The following is a 13,296-nucleotide window of genomic DNA, read 5'->3' on the forward strand; positions in this document are numbered from 1 at the left end:
TGTTTACAAAGTTTTCACTGGTTCCCGAGGGAGGTGTCATTAGCCCCATTTTATAGGAGTGGAAACTAAGGCCCAGAGGGGCTGAAACGCTTGTCATTAGAAGCAGGTCTCCAGGCTCCAAATAGGGGGACCCCACGGAGTCCCTCGCGGGCTCCTACACACGCTCAAGGCGTGAGGATGTCGGGAGCGGAGCATCCGGAGACTAGGCAGGAACGTCGGAGGAGGGCGGCCCGCGAGCCGCAGGTTGGGCGGCGGGGGCGGGGCCTACCCGAGTGACATTTCACGAGCTGATTGGGCCAGGCGGGTGACAGTTCCCGTTGCCCAAGCAACTAGGGCAGGGCGCTCTCAGAGCTGGAGGGAGGCGGCAGGCCCGGGTCAGGGGCCTCGAGATCGGGCTTGGGGTGAGACCTGTGTAGCGTCACCCAGGAGGGACGGCCTGGGTGGGGGCCTGGGTGGGGATCTGGGGTTGTACCACAGCACCAGTGCTCCGAGGGGAGATTTAGGTCCCAGGTGGACAGGCTGAGCGCCTGACAGAGCCAGCCTCAGCAAACAGATGAGTCTGGGAGGCAGGGAGGGCCTGGGGGCTCCGGGGCCAGAGAGGGAGCCAGAGATGCCTGTACCCACCCCAGCAGGTCTCCGTTTGTTCCAGCTGTACCCTAACCACCCCGCGTCTTGCCTGCACAGCCCAGAGTATGTTCCAGATCCCAGAGTTTGAGCAGAGTGACCGGGAAGACTCTAGCCCTGCAGATAGGGGCCTGGGCCCCAGCACCGAAGGGGACCGGCCCTCGGGCCCCAGCAGCCGCCACAGCACAGCCCCAGGCCCCCTGGGGGATGCCATTCATAAACAGACACAGCCGACCAGCAGCAGCAGCCACCATGGAGGTAGGTGCTCCTAACACCATCACCTGTCCAGTAGCTCTCTGTGCCTCACCCACATCCACACTCACTGGCTTTAGGTGAGTCCATGACCAGTCTGAGCCTCAGTTTCCGCCTCTGTAAACAGAACAATGAATCACCACCGTTGTTGGGGTGATTGGCAGCAACATAGAGGAAGCACTTTATCATAGGAAGGAGCTCTGGTGGTGTAGTGGGTAAGGCATATGGCTGTTAACCAGAAGGGTGGCGTTTCAAACCCAGCAGCAGGTCTGCGGGAGGAAGATAAGGCAGACTGCTTCCGTAAAGGTTTACAGCCTTGGAAACCCAATGGGATCGCTATGAGTCTGAGTCGATTCGATGGTAGTGGGTTTGGTCTTTTGGTTTTTATCATAGCGGTGGTACATACAAGATGCTTGGGAAAAAAAAATGTAGCTGTTTTTGTAGGACCAGGACAGAAATCACTGAGGAACAGGCAGAGAGCGAGAAAGGGGAAGTGACTTGCCTAAGATCATACTTGCTTAGTGGTTCCTTTGGTAGGAAGCTGGGCTGGAAAGCTGCTTGGTGCTCTCGCCAGGCTATGCCCTGCCCTCGGCTATGTGCTTTGTGGGGGGTGTGGAGAAGTTGCTGGAAAAAGCTGCCCTCCAGCCCACGCTGTCAACTGGCCTTTTCCCCCACTCAAGCCCAGCCCGGATGGAAGGATGGGGACGCTGGGGGGCAGTGGCCATTTCTCTTTACATCTCCATCTATCCGATGCCTGGCACAGGCCTCGGCACCTGGGACACTCACAGAGACCTCTCAGAACACAAACCAGGCTCTGTCACTTGCCCACTGGAGCTTAAATTGCCCCCATTTTCTTCAGAGCGAGAGGGCGTGGGCAGCCCTGTCCCCTCCCTCTCCCATGCATGCTGTCCCATCAGGCTGAATTCCAGAGCTTTCTCAAGCTGTTATTTTTTGCTCTCAACTATTTACAACACCCAACCTAGCTCTTCCTACTCTTCCCTTGGGCTCCTTCAGCGTGCCCTTCCTCTGCTGGGTGAGTAATTCCCGTGTGCCTGAGACCCTGGGTGGTACAAACGGTTAAGCATTCGACCACCAGCAGGTTGGCGGTTCAAACCCACCCAGAGGCATCTGGAGAGACAGTCCTGACTGTCTGTTTCTGAAAGGTCACAGTTTTGAAACCCTATAGAGCAGTTCTATTCTGATGCACGTGGACTCACCATGAGCGAGAATCAGCTCAAAGGTAACTAACAAGACAACATGCACCCGCCCGTCCGCCAGACCCCTTGGCGTTCTCTTCCTCCTCCGTCGAGGGCCACCTGTTCCACGGGTGAACTGACAATGCTGTGGGCAGCCAGAGAACCCACCAACAGAATGCTCCTCAGAAGTGAGAATGTCCAGACTTTGTCTCACCAACTTGTTCGTGTTGTCGGAAGGGACTGGTCCCTGGAGAAGGATGTCATGCTTGGTAAAGTGGAGCGTCAGCGAAAACAGGGAAGGCCCTCGGCGGGATGGACTGACACAGTGGCTGCAACGATGGGCTCAAGCACAGCAAGGACTGGGAGGCTGGCGCAAGACCAGGCAGCGTTTTGTCCTGTTGTTCATAGGGTCACTGTGACTTGGAGTCAGCTCAGGAGCACCTAACAATAACGTGTTGTTCCAGTTGCTGGGGGTACGTCAGTGACCAAAAATAAAAAACCTATTGCCATCAACTCGAGTCCAGCTCACAGCGACCCTATAGGAACCTATAAGGTTTCCAAGGCTGTAAATCTTTATGGAAGCAGACTGCCATATCTTTTTCCTGTGGAACAGCTGGTGGGTTTGAACCACTGGCCTTTTGGTTAACAGCCAAGCACTTAGCCACTGCGCCAACAGGACTCCTTCATCAAGTGACCACAGAACTAAAAAGCCGTGTCCTTGTGATGCTTCTGTACTAGTAGGGTGGGGGAGACGGGTCATCAACAAATAAGCAAACGACCCAGTGCTCTAGAAGATGCATGTTTGGGGGAAGGGGCGTGTGTGGAAACAGGAGAAGCCAGAGGACTGGCCGTGGGACTTCACTGCGGTGGTCAGGGTCAGGGTCAGCCTTGGTGAGAAGCAACATTTGAGCGAAAACTCGAAAGGGATACTGGTGACCCGAGCAAATTCTGTGGGAAGAGAGCCCCAGGTAAAGGGAACAGCCAGTGCAAAGGGCCTGCAGGCAAGCCCTGGCCTGGGCTAGTGAGGCCGGAGAGGAGGTGGTGCGAGGAGGACCGTGGAGATGGGGCCAGAGTTGAGGGGGACAGGCAGCCTGGGCAGGGCCTCGAAGGCCTGGGTAAGGACTGTGGTATTTACTCTGAGTGGAAGTGCTAGAGAGCTGAGAGCAGAGGGGACTTGGTCAGATTTGCCCAGCAAGTCACCAGGGCCGCTGTGTCGAGACCTGTCTGTAACGGGCGGAAGCAGAAGGGGAAGGCCAGAGGGGAGGCTTTCGTAATAATCCAAGCAAGAGAAGATGGTGACCTGGGCCAGGGAGATGCAAGTGCTGAGAAGGAGCTGGAGTGATTGTGAAGGTGGAGCAAGTCGTCAGGATTTACTGACTGACCGCCTAGGAAGAGCTGAGTCAAGGGTGGCCCCAAGGAGTTGGCCCGTGCAACCTGAAGACAGAGTCACCCTTCACGGAGATGGAGTGTTGGGCTGGGGCTGATGGGGAGCCCAGCTTGGGCCGTGTAAGATTAGAGGTGCCTGTTAGCCCTCCAGGTGGGGGTTTCCAGCAGGGAAAGACCTAGGCGGCATCTATGACCATGGAATGGTCAGCCTTTCAGTATACGCGGGCCTGTGAGCCCGGAGGCAAGTACCAAGGGAGGGGAGAGTCAGAGGAGAGGAGAGGATGGAGGCCTGGGCTCGAACCTTGAGTAGAGGCAAGAGGAGGAGGAAGACTGAGGAGGAACTGGCGGTGAGGTGGGCTGGAAACAAGGGAGGGGTGTGTGCCGGCCGCCGCATGGGTGATGTGTGGGGTGGGATGCTCCTCGATCCTCAGTCTGGGGGTTGGCCGATGGAGGCCGCATCCTGGGCCACTGGTGGGGAGGGTCGGCCGAGATAATGGGAAGGGACGTCTTGGAGGCAGAGGGAGAGCCCACTCTCGGCAGCTGTGCGCTCTCCTGCAGAGTGGCGCAGAGGGCGGGGTGGCAGCTGAAGGCAGCACAGTCGAGGTCGGGTTGTTTCTTTAAGATGGAGAAGAAGATAGCAGGTTTCTGGGCTACTGTCATTGTCAAGGATTTCATCCTACTTGGGTCTACAATCAAGTCCCATGGAAACAGTTGTCGAGAAATAAAACAACATATTGAACTGGGCAAATCTGCTGCAAAAGACACCTCTTTAAAGTGTTAAGAAGCTGTCGCTTTGAAGACTGAGGTACGTACACCTAATCCCGACCATGGTGCTTTCAGCTGCCTCATATGCCTGTGGAGGCTAGACAGAGTGAGGAAGGCTTAAGAACGGATGCCTTTGAATTGGGGTGTTGGCAAATACTGAAAATACCACAGACTGCCAGAGGAAGGAACAAATCGTCTTGGAAGCAGTCCAGCCAGAAGGCTCCTTAGAAGCGAGGATGGTGACACTTTGTCTCTCATACTTTAGACATGCTGTCAGGAGGGACCAGTCCCTGGAGAAGAAATCATGCTTGGTGAAGTAGAGGGACAGCGAAAAAGGGGAAGGCCCTCGACGAGACGGACTGACCCAGTGGCTGCGATGATGGGCTCAGACGCAGAGGATGGAGCAGGACGGGGAGGTTTCCTTCTGGTTCTGCAGACTCGGCAGCTCATGACAGCTAGATGCCAGCGGCTCCTGGGCCAGTCCAGGGGGAGGGAACCGCCCCAGGGCATGGGCTGATGCAGGAGAACCTCGGGCCTGGCGCCCACGGTGGCGCCCGGAGAGGCACCGCCTCTATTAGAGGGGAGGTGGCAGCCCTACATGGGCCAGAGGGGAATATGGACGCCCCCTGGGAACCAGGAGACGTTTCTCTCATGGGAGCTTCTCTTGTCCCCATGTGAGGAAACCAAGTCATCAGCCTGGAGGAGGGGTAGGGCTGAGGGGGGAGAGGAGCAGGTTCAAAATGGAGTGTGGGCGGAGTGGCTGGGCTCGATGGCCAGTGAGACCAGGTGGCTGGTGGAGCTGCCTGGGTGGGAGCTGGAGATAACCAGGGCTGTGTTTGTCTCAAGGAGGGGGTGTGTACAAGGGAGGGACCACCGACAACAAGTGTGCAGGCCCCCAGGTACTGGAGGGAGCTAGACAGGTAGATACTCGTCAGTGGTAGGAGGCTTAGGATGGAGATGACAGGACCGCTGCTGTTAGCAGTAATGACCAGTAACGAGGTCTGTTATGTCCATGGTAATGACAGTCTTGTACCAGAATCATGGGACAAGGAGGAAGCAGAGCTGGGAGGTGGGAAGGACGCTTACATTGAGAGGTACATTGAGAGCTCAGTGGGTTAATTAGGACCGGACTGATGATGGAGAGAGTGGGAGCACCATCAAGCAGGAATGAGGGGTGAGGCGGGCGGGTGGAGGGCACATGGGACACAGAGGCAGAGGAGTGATACAGCTGAGAATGACCTGAAATAGCACTAAAGGGCCAGGGCACGGCCCCCCACCCCCGCTCCAGACCTGCCCTGAGGAGGGCTTCAGGGGAGACAGCCACTACCATCTGTCTGAGTGGGCAGCTCAGGACCCTTAAACTTTTGATGCAGTTGTCAGTGTCTTAGTGATTTCCCATAAAAATTCCCACAGGTGCCAGTGACCTGCCAGAGCCACATGGCTACTACTGCTCCCTCTAGATGGACAGGGGCAATGCACACTCGGTGGTCTCTCTTCACATTTCCTGCCTGGCCCCTGTGCCCCAGGGAAGGGACCAGGCCACCTTTGTACTGCTAACACCCCCAGTGCCTGGAACAGGCTGGGTGTGGAGCCCCGGTGGGTCCACAGGTGGTGAAGGGAAGTACTATGTAAAATTGTAGAAATCTTAGACAATTACTTGGGAGATACTCAGGTTGACACGGGTAAACTCAAGTCTAGTTCATTGCCAGGCTGTCCCAGCAAGGCACCAGACCTCACAACATTCATTTAGAACCTGAGAATCAGAATGAACAGTTACAGGTGCAGGGTCAGTTCAGTTCCGAATCTTCAGACTTCAGGCTTTTACCTTTTAATGAAAGGTCTCAGGAGGAAGGCTTAACCACTCACTCCCTCCTCTTCTCGCCCAGGCCGGCCCTCTGTCTTCTCCTCTCCTCTGACCGTCCCCTCCCTTTCACTTGCCTCTGAGGTCATGGGCCCACAGATCCAGCAGAGGTCCCTCGTGGCAAGGGTCTGAGGCCAGCGGCAGGCAGCATCCAGTTCCATCAGTGAGCAGGAGTTTCGGGTTTATATACAGCTTTGTCACCTTGGTGTACACTGAAGAGCCAGTGTGACGACAAGACTAGGACTGTCACATCTTTTCTCAGGGTCACAGAGCACCCAGATGACGCATCTTCTCTTCAAGGTTAGTGATCAGGGAGGTCCTTCAGATTTGTGTTTCAGCACCAGTTTACAGAGACTCACTGTGCTATGTTTATCCCAGGCCATCAGGTCAAAGGGAACCTAAAGATGCTTTACATTCTTTGTGTAGTTCACATGCTTCCATGTTTCTATGTCTAAGTTCAGAAGCTTTCTAAGTAAGTTTCTTATGACTTAGACGTTGCTAATGACTTACAGTTAATGCCAGAGTCTCACAAAGCAATTGGTGTTTCTGAGTGCGTGTTGTGAGGGCCCATCCTGCGTATTTTGAAAGCAGGGTACTTAGCCTTTATGGGTTTGAGACCATCACAGAAACATCCGGGCAGGAAGGAAGGAAGAGCACGTGCGGAGCAGCAGCCCGGTCTCCGACTCTGGACCACACAGCCAGGGTCCAACCACGGCTGCCCTTTATTAGCAGGCTGAGCGGGAGCACGTTAGTGCACTCACACCGCCTCCGTTTCCTTATCTGCAACACGGGAATAGAGCTAGTCCTGCCTCATTGGGTTGAAGAGGGGATCTGATGCATTAACACAAGAAATGTGCTTAGTGTCGTGCCCACGGGAACCGCTGCGTTTGCTGTTCTCGTTAACCCGGACCCGTCGCTGTGGGGCAGGTGCTGACTCATGGCAGCCCCATGTGTGTGAGCAAAACTGTGCTCCGTAGGGTTCTCAGCGGCCAGTGTTTCAGGAGATGGACAGGCCTTTCTTCCGGGCAGCCTCTGGGCGGACCTGAACAGCCAGCCTTTGGTTAGCAGCTGAGTGAGTTAACGGTTTGCCCCACCAGGGAGGCCTGCTGTTACTACTCTGATGATGATGATGGTGGTGATGGGGGTGGTGATGGTGATGAAGATAGTGATGGTGATGATTAGAGTTGCCCTGACCCCAGGCAGACTTGGGGGTGAGCTCACATCTCCCAGAGGCTGACACTCATGCAGCACATATATTACCTCTGGTAGCATAGTGCCTAAGGCACTTGACCGCTAACCAGAAGGCTGGCGGTTCAAACCCACCAGCCACTCCTCGGAAGGAAGGTTGGGCAATCCTACTTCTGTAGTAATACTGCCTCGGAAACCCAAGGAGGGGTCGCTATGAGTCGGGGCCGACTCGACGGCAAATAACAACATGGTATACCTAGGAGATCTGGTGGCATAGTACCTAAAGCACTTGACTGTGAACCAGAAGGCAGGTGGTTCAAACCCACCAGCTACTCCTTGGAAGGTTGGGCAATCTACTTCCATGGTGATACTGCCTCAGAAACCCAAGAAGGGGTCGCTATGAGTCAGATCTGACTCCACGGCAATGAGTTTGGTTTGGTTCTTGATGGCATACCTAAAGCACTGGAGACAGAGCCATGAATAGGCAGTGCCCCCTGGCAGCAGACAAGTGAAGCACTGGCTTGGCCACTCCAAGGAGGCCGGACTTCACCTTGTAGTGACAGGGCACCACTGAAGGTTTCGAGCAAGCGCAGCGAACCACGGCCGCAGGCTAACGGCTCTTCTTTATCAGCTCACAAGCTTGAACTTGCAGTGGTTTTTCCTTTTTTACGTTTTTAAATGGGTAAAATTAAAAGAAAAATATTTGTGATATGTGGGAATGATATGAAGCTCAGAGCTCTGCGTCACTAAGTCAAGGTCGGGGGGACACAGCCACATTCGCTCATAGTCACCTGATCCCCGCATGGCTGCTTCCATACTGTGGCCATGGAGCTGAGTCGTTACCACAGAGACCACGTGGCCAGGAAAGCCAACCCCTTGGGGGGGCGTGTCCTTCACAGGCCTCTGGTCTGAGGGGCTTTTGTGCTTCAGATGGCTCTGAACACCCAGGAGTGGAGGCCACGCCTGCTGGGGCGGCCCTGTTCAGGGTGGCGCCCTGGGTGTAGGCCCCACAGTGCTCTGCCTCCTTGTGTGTGGGGGGGTAGTAATGTGTGCGTGTGTGTGCGCGTACGTGTGTGCGCGTACGTGCATGTGCGTGCATACACATGTCCATGTTGGGGAGTGGTTAAGGATGAGGAAGATGAACAAACATGGCCAAGATAACAGACGTAAGTGGTGGAGGCAGGCTCGGAACCCCACCCTGACTGAAGGTACCACCTCACAGCTTGAATTTTCTAGAACACCGCTATGCTTAAGTGTGTAAGGATGCTCACAGAAGCTGACCATGGATATGCTCAGCCCCACCCACTTAGGCAGAGACCCAAAGGGTAAAAACTTAAAGCTGGAGGTGCTTGGGTGGCGGCCAGGCTCTTGGGAGAGTGGCTTAAGCTGCAGGCCTGGGCACCCACCCAGGCTCACACCCAGAATGCAGCCACACCCTTCCCTCTCCAGAGAAAGGAAAGGCAGGAGGGAAGGGGCTGCCTCTGCCCCACTGCAGAGGGTGAGGGGGTGAGAGTTGACATGGAGTGGGCTGGTTCAGGGCTGCATGACCCTGATCTCTCTCTGCTTGGGGCAAGGTCCCCTTTCCCCAGGGAGCGTACAAGAAATCTCCCAGTAAACAGAAGGACACATTAAGCATTCAGTTTACACAATAAATGGCATGGCTTGGCATTGCTGAACCCATGACTTTAGGGAGAATCTTTCTACTCAACAAGAGCCCAGTGGGCCCTTTCCCATCCTAGGCCCCTAGGTGGCTCACTGGAGTTGGGGGGAGCCTGGGGCATGGATACTTAGTATACAGCCCCTGGAACCGGAATGGCTGCATCTGGATCCCAGCTCTGCCACCTACTGGCTATGTGACCTTGGGCAAGTTACTTAACCCCTCTGTGCCTCCCATGTAAAATGGACACAATTAGAGTAACTTTCCTCCTAAGAGTGTGGGGAAGCTAAATGAATGAATACCTGTGAAGCACTGCCCACCTGAGCAAAATGAGAACTCTTCTGGTTACTCCGAGTCCTGGGCAGGGGCCCAGTGCCTGCCTGCAGGTCACTGACCTTTCTCGACTCCTCTGTCAAGTGCAGCAGTTGGGGGGACTCTCAGGGCTAGTGCAGCAGAATGACAGCTGGCAATTCCTGAGCACGTGGCCAGGCCAGTGTGCCAGCTGTGTGATGTCAGGCAAGTTCCCACCCTCAGCACCCATCTCTCCATCTGTAAAATGAGAACTGAGCCACCGCCTCGTCGGGAGGCTGGGAGGTTTCAGGACGTGGAAGGGACAGCACGGAGCACTCTGTCTCATCTGTTCTCCCAGTAATCCTGGAAGATGGGAATGACTCTCATTTCACAGCATACAGAGGTCCCAAGGGGCTGTGGAACTGGCCCAACACAGCAGATACGTGCTTGAGGTAGGGCCCACCTAGCTACTGCTTGCTGCTGCACCTCACAGAACAGGAAAGTGTTCTGCAGACGGGCCTGGTCCTTTGGATCTCCCGGTTCCTCCAGCCCCCACCCCAGACTCCCTATCAGTTGCCTGGTCCTCACTGCCACCTCCCTCCTCACAGGCCTGGGTCCCTGCCTGACCTCAGGTCTGGGCTTTGGTAAGGCTCAGAACAGCAGGTGCTTCAACCACGTATGCTCAGCCTCAGCCTTCGTGGACCCGGCCCCCTTGTACCCCTCCTCACTTTCTCAGCACTGGCCTGGAATGAGGACCCGTGGAGGCCCTGGGCCCCAGGAGCTGACCAGCGGGGCTACGCAGAAGGTTCTTTGAGGGAGGTCAAGGTACTCCGTTATCTGCCAGCTTCAAAATCTGGCCTAAATCTTATCTCCTCCAAAAAGCCTTCCTGGCCAGTCTCTCCCTCTTACTTACCTCTGGGTTGCTCGTTCTCGGAGTGGTTTGTGGGCGTGGATATGGGGTGTGGCTGGCAGGAACGGGGGACATGACACAGGGTACATAGTACGCAGGGCAGACCAACCTCAGACCAGTGTATGAAGCACTCTCTCTCTCTCTTTTGTGACCTTTATCACAGCCACTAGGACTCTCCCCACATAAAGGGGGAGATGGGCTCAGAGTCGAAGGGCAGTTGGATGAGGTGATGCTCGGGGGGTAATCACTGGACTCTGGATGCTGATGAACCTTGGACACCTTCAGCCTCAGGACTTCACAGCTGTGTGACCCTGGGAAGTTTTCAACCTCCCTGTGGCACTGTTTCTTCCTCTGTAAAATGGAGACATGAGCACTCACCTCCCAGAATGGTTAGGGGGTGTGGTGGTGCCCAGGGCCTGGTGCATAGTAAGTGCTCCACAAAAGTGCTGGTGGCTGTTAGGTGCTGTCGAGTCTCTGGCTCATAGCAACCCCACGTACGACAGAACGAAACCATGCCCGGTCCCGTGCCAGCCCCACAGGGGTCGCTACACCTGAGCCCACTGTTGTAGCCACTGTACCAATGCACTGCGTTGAGGGTCTTCCTCTTTCTCACTGACCCTCTACCAAGCATGATGTCCTTCTCCAGGGACTGGTCCCTCCTATAACGTGTCCAAGGGGCGTAAGATGAAATCTCACCATTCCTACTTGTAAGGAGCGTTCTGGCTGTACCTCCCCCAGGCCAGGTTGGTTGGTTCTTCAGCAGACCACGGTATACTCAGTATTCTTTGCCAACACCATAATTCAAAGGTATCAACTGTTTTCGGGTCTTCCTTATTCATTGTCCAGCTTTCACATGCCCATGAGGCTACTGAAAATACTGTGGCTTCAGTCAGATGCACCTCAGGCCTCAAAGTCACATCCTTGTTTTTTAACACTTTAAAGAGGTCTTTTGTAGCAGGTTTCCCCAACTCAACACCTCATTTGACTTCTTGACTGCTGCTTCCACAGGTGTTGATTGTGGATCCAAGTAAAATGAAATCCTTGACAACTTCAGTATGTTCTCCTTATGCCACAGTGTCATTCATACTGAAGGCTGTTGTTCTGGTTCCCTAGTGCTGCTCTGACAAGAATATACCACAAATGGGATACTTGAACAAACTGGACTTTATCCTTACAATTTGGAAGCTTTAAGTCCAAGTGCAAAGTGCCCAGGCTCTAGGGTCTGGGTGAAAGCCCCTTGACCTTGGGCTTCAGCTCTGCCTCCTGCTCCCGGCCCACTGGAGCTAGAGGCATCTCTTCACTCGGACAGCTGCTGGCTGCTGAGGCAGACAAACCCAAGGTTGACAAGTACAAAGGCACAGTCCCGATGTTATCAAACCACATGGCAGGCCATTAATTTAAGTCCACTGAAAGTCCTAAGGTCGGCAGAACATGACAGGCTGCTGAACAATGACACGGCCACATACAGAGTTCAAGCGTGCCATAAGCTAGAGACCATTCCCAAAGCTGTTTCTTATATACGGGAAGCAGCCCTCATCCCTAAAGCATCTACTCAATGGCTTGTGGTAGGTCCCACTATGGAGCTGATTGCCAGTCTCATCATGGGGAATAACTATATTCAACTGCCCAGCCACTCAGCCAGGCCAGCCAAGTTGACACACAGACTTTACGACCACAGCTGTAGTCTTTGATCTTCATTAATAAGTGCTTCAGGTCCTTTTCACTTTCAGCCAGCAAGGCTGTGTCATCCATGTATCGTAGGTTAAATTTTCTTCCAATACTGATGCCACATTCTTCTTATAATCCAGCTTCTCAGATTATTTACTGACCATATAGACTGAATGAATATGGTGAAAGAATACAACCCTTAAGGACACTTTTCCTGACTTTGAACTATGCAGTATTGCCTTTTTCTGTTAGAATGACTGCTTCTTGGTCTATGCCCGGGTCCCTCATTGGCACAATTAAGGGTTCTGGAATTCTTTGCAGTGTTATCCATAATTTGCTGTGATCCCCACAGTCAAATGCCTGTGTGTCAAAAGGGTGGGGGGGCAGCACCTGACCTCCTTGAACTTCATGACGAAGAGAGAGACTCGCCATTGCCATCAGCAGCCCATGGCTGAGTCCTTCGAAGCAGAGATCAGGCATGCCGCCACCCTCCAGCCTTCTGACCAGTGTGACAGCAACTGGCCCTCCGCCCATGGCACTATCTACTTCTTTGCTGGGTTCCATTAATTCGTTGCAATGGTCACACAGAACTCTCAGGCAATACTCACGATTATGGGGTTTATTAGGAAAGTAACATAGGAGCTCTGGTAGCATAGTGCCTAAGGCACTTGACTGCTAACCAGAAGGCTGGTGGTTCAAACCCACCAGCCACTCCTTGGAAGGAAGGTTGGGCAATCTACTTCCGTAATGATACTGCCTCGGAAATCCAAGGAGGGGTTCCTACGAGTCTGGTCTGACTTGACGGCACATAACAACAACAAAGGAAAGTAACAGATTACAGTTCACGATCGGAAACTCCTCAGGATATGGTTCTTCAATCAGGACAGTCTTCTCAGCTGCCTCTGCCCTACTCTGGCAAATATCACATAGCTTTTAGCTTTGCTGATAGGTGCCCAGAGAGGCACCCACTCTGCCAGCAAGCCTCCTGCCCAAAGGCACTCAGCTTTCTCACTCCATGGGCCAGGAAGCCTGCCACTCTATCTCATGCCAGTCTCTTGGTTCTGCTGCAGCCATTTCTCTCCACTGCTCCTCGTCTCTTGCCTGTCTCAGCAGTGCCTTTCTCTGTTTTCCAGGTTGAGGAGGTTCAATGCAGGGACCTTGGGTCCAAAGGATGTACTCCAATACTGGTTCTTCTTTCTTGATGATAGTGAGATTCCCCCTTCCCACCATTGGGATGGCTCATTTTAAGCCTAGCAGATGGCAAAACTGACCAGTCCCCACATTAGGGTTCCATATACCTTATTTGCATGGTCCCCCCCTCACAAGGATGTCATGTACCTTATTTACATTATTAACAAGCTTGGTGGGTCACAAGTACCTTATATTTACATAGTTCCCACCCAGTCATCTGGTGGGAGTCACAAAGACCATGACTAGAAGAGCCATATTAATGTAATTCAAGGCACCACACTTTGCATAAGCAATAAAACACAAATTT

At 53.9% G+C, this 13,296-nt stretch overlaps 1 protein-coding gene across 1 annotated transcript in view; it reads left to right on the forward strand.

Moving 5' to 3' along the window:
- Nucleotides 1-692: 692 nt before the first annotated feature.
- BAD (BCL2 associated agonist of cell death) overlaps nt 693-13,296 on the forward strand; it is a 16,500-nt gene continuing 3,896 nt past the window's right edge. Inside the window, exon 1 of the mRNA XM_042781537.1 lies at nt 693-882. Within this exon, the coding sequence (XP_042637471.1) occupies nt 693-882 (190 nt within the window). The remainder of the gene's footprint in view (nt 883-13,296) is intronic.

This window comes from Orycteropus afer, unplaced genomic scaffold (assembly GCF_000298275.1).
Source record: "Orycteropus afer afer isolate SDZICR_OR568_19922 unplaced genomic scaffold, OryAfe1.0 scaffold00130, whole genome shotgun sequence".
Taxonomy (NCBI): Eukaryota; Metazoa; Chordata; class Mammalia; order Tubulidentata; family Orycteropodidae; genus Orycteropus; species Orycteropus afer.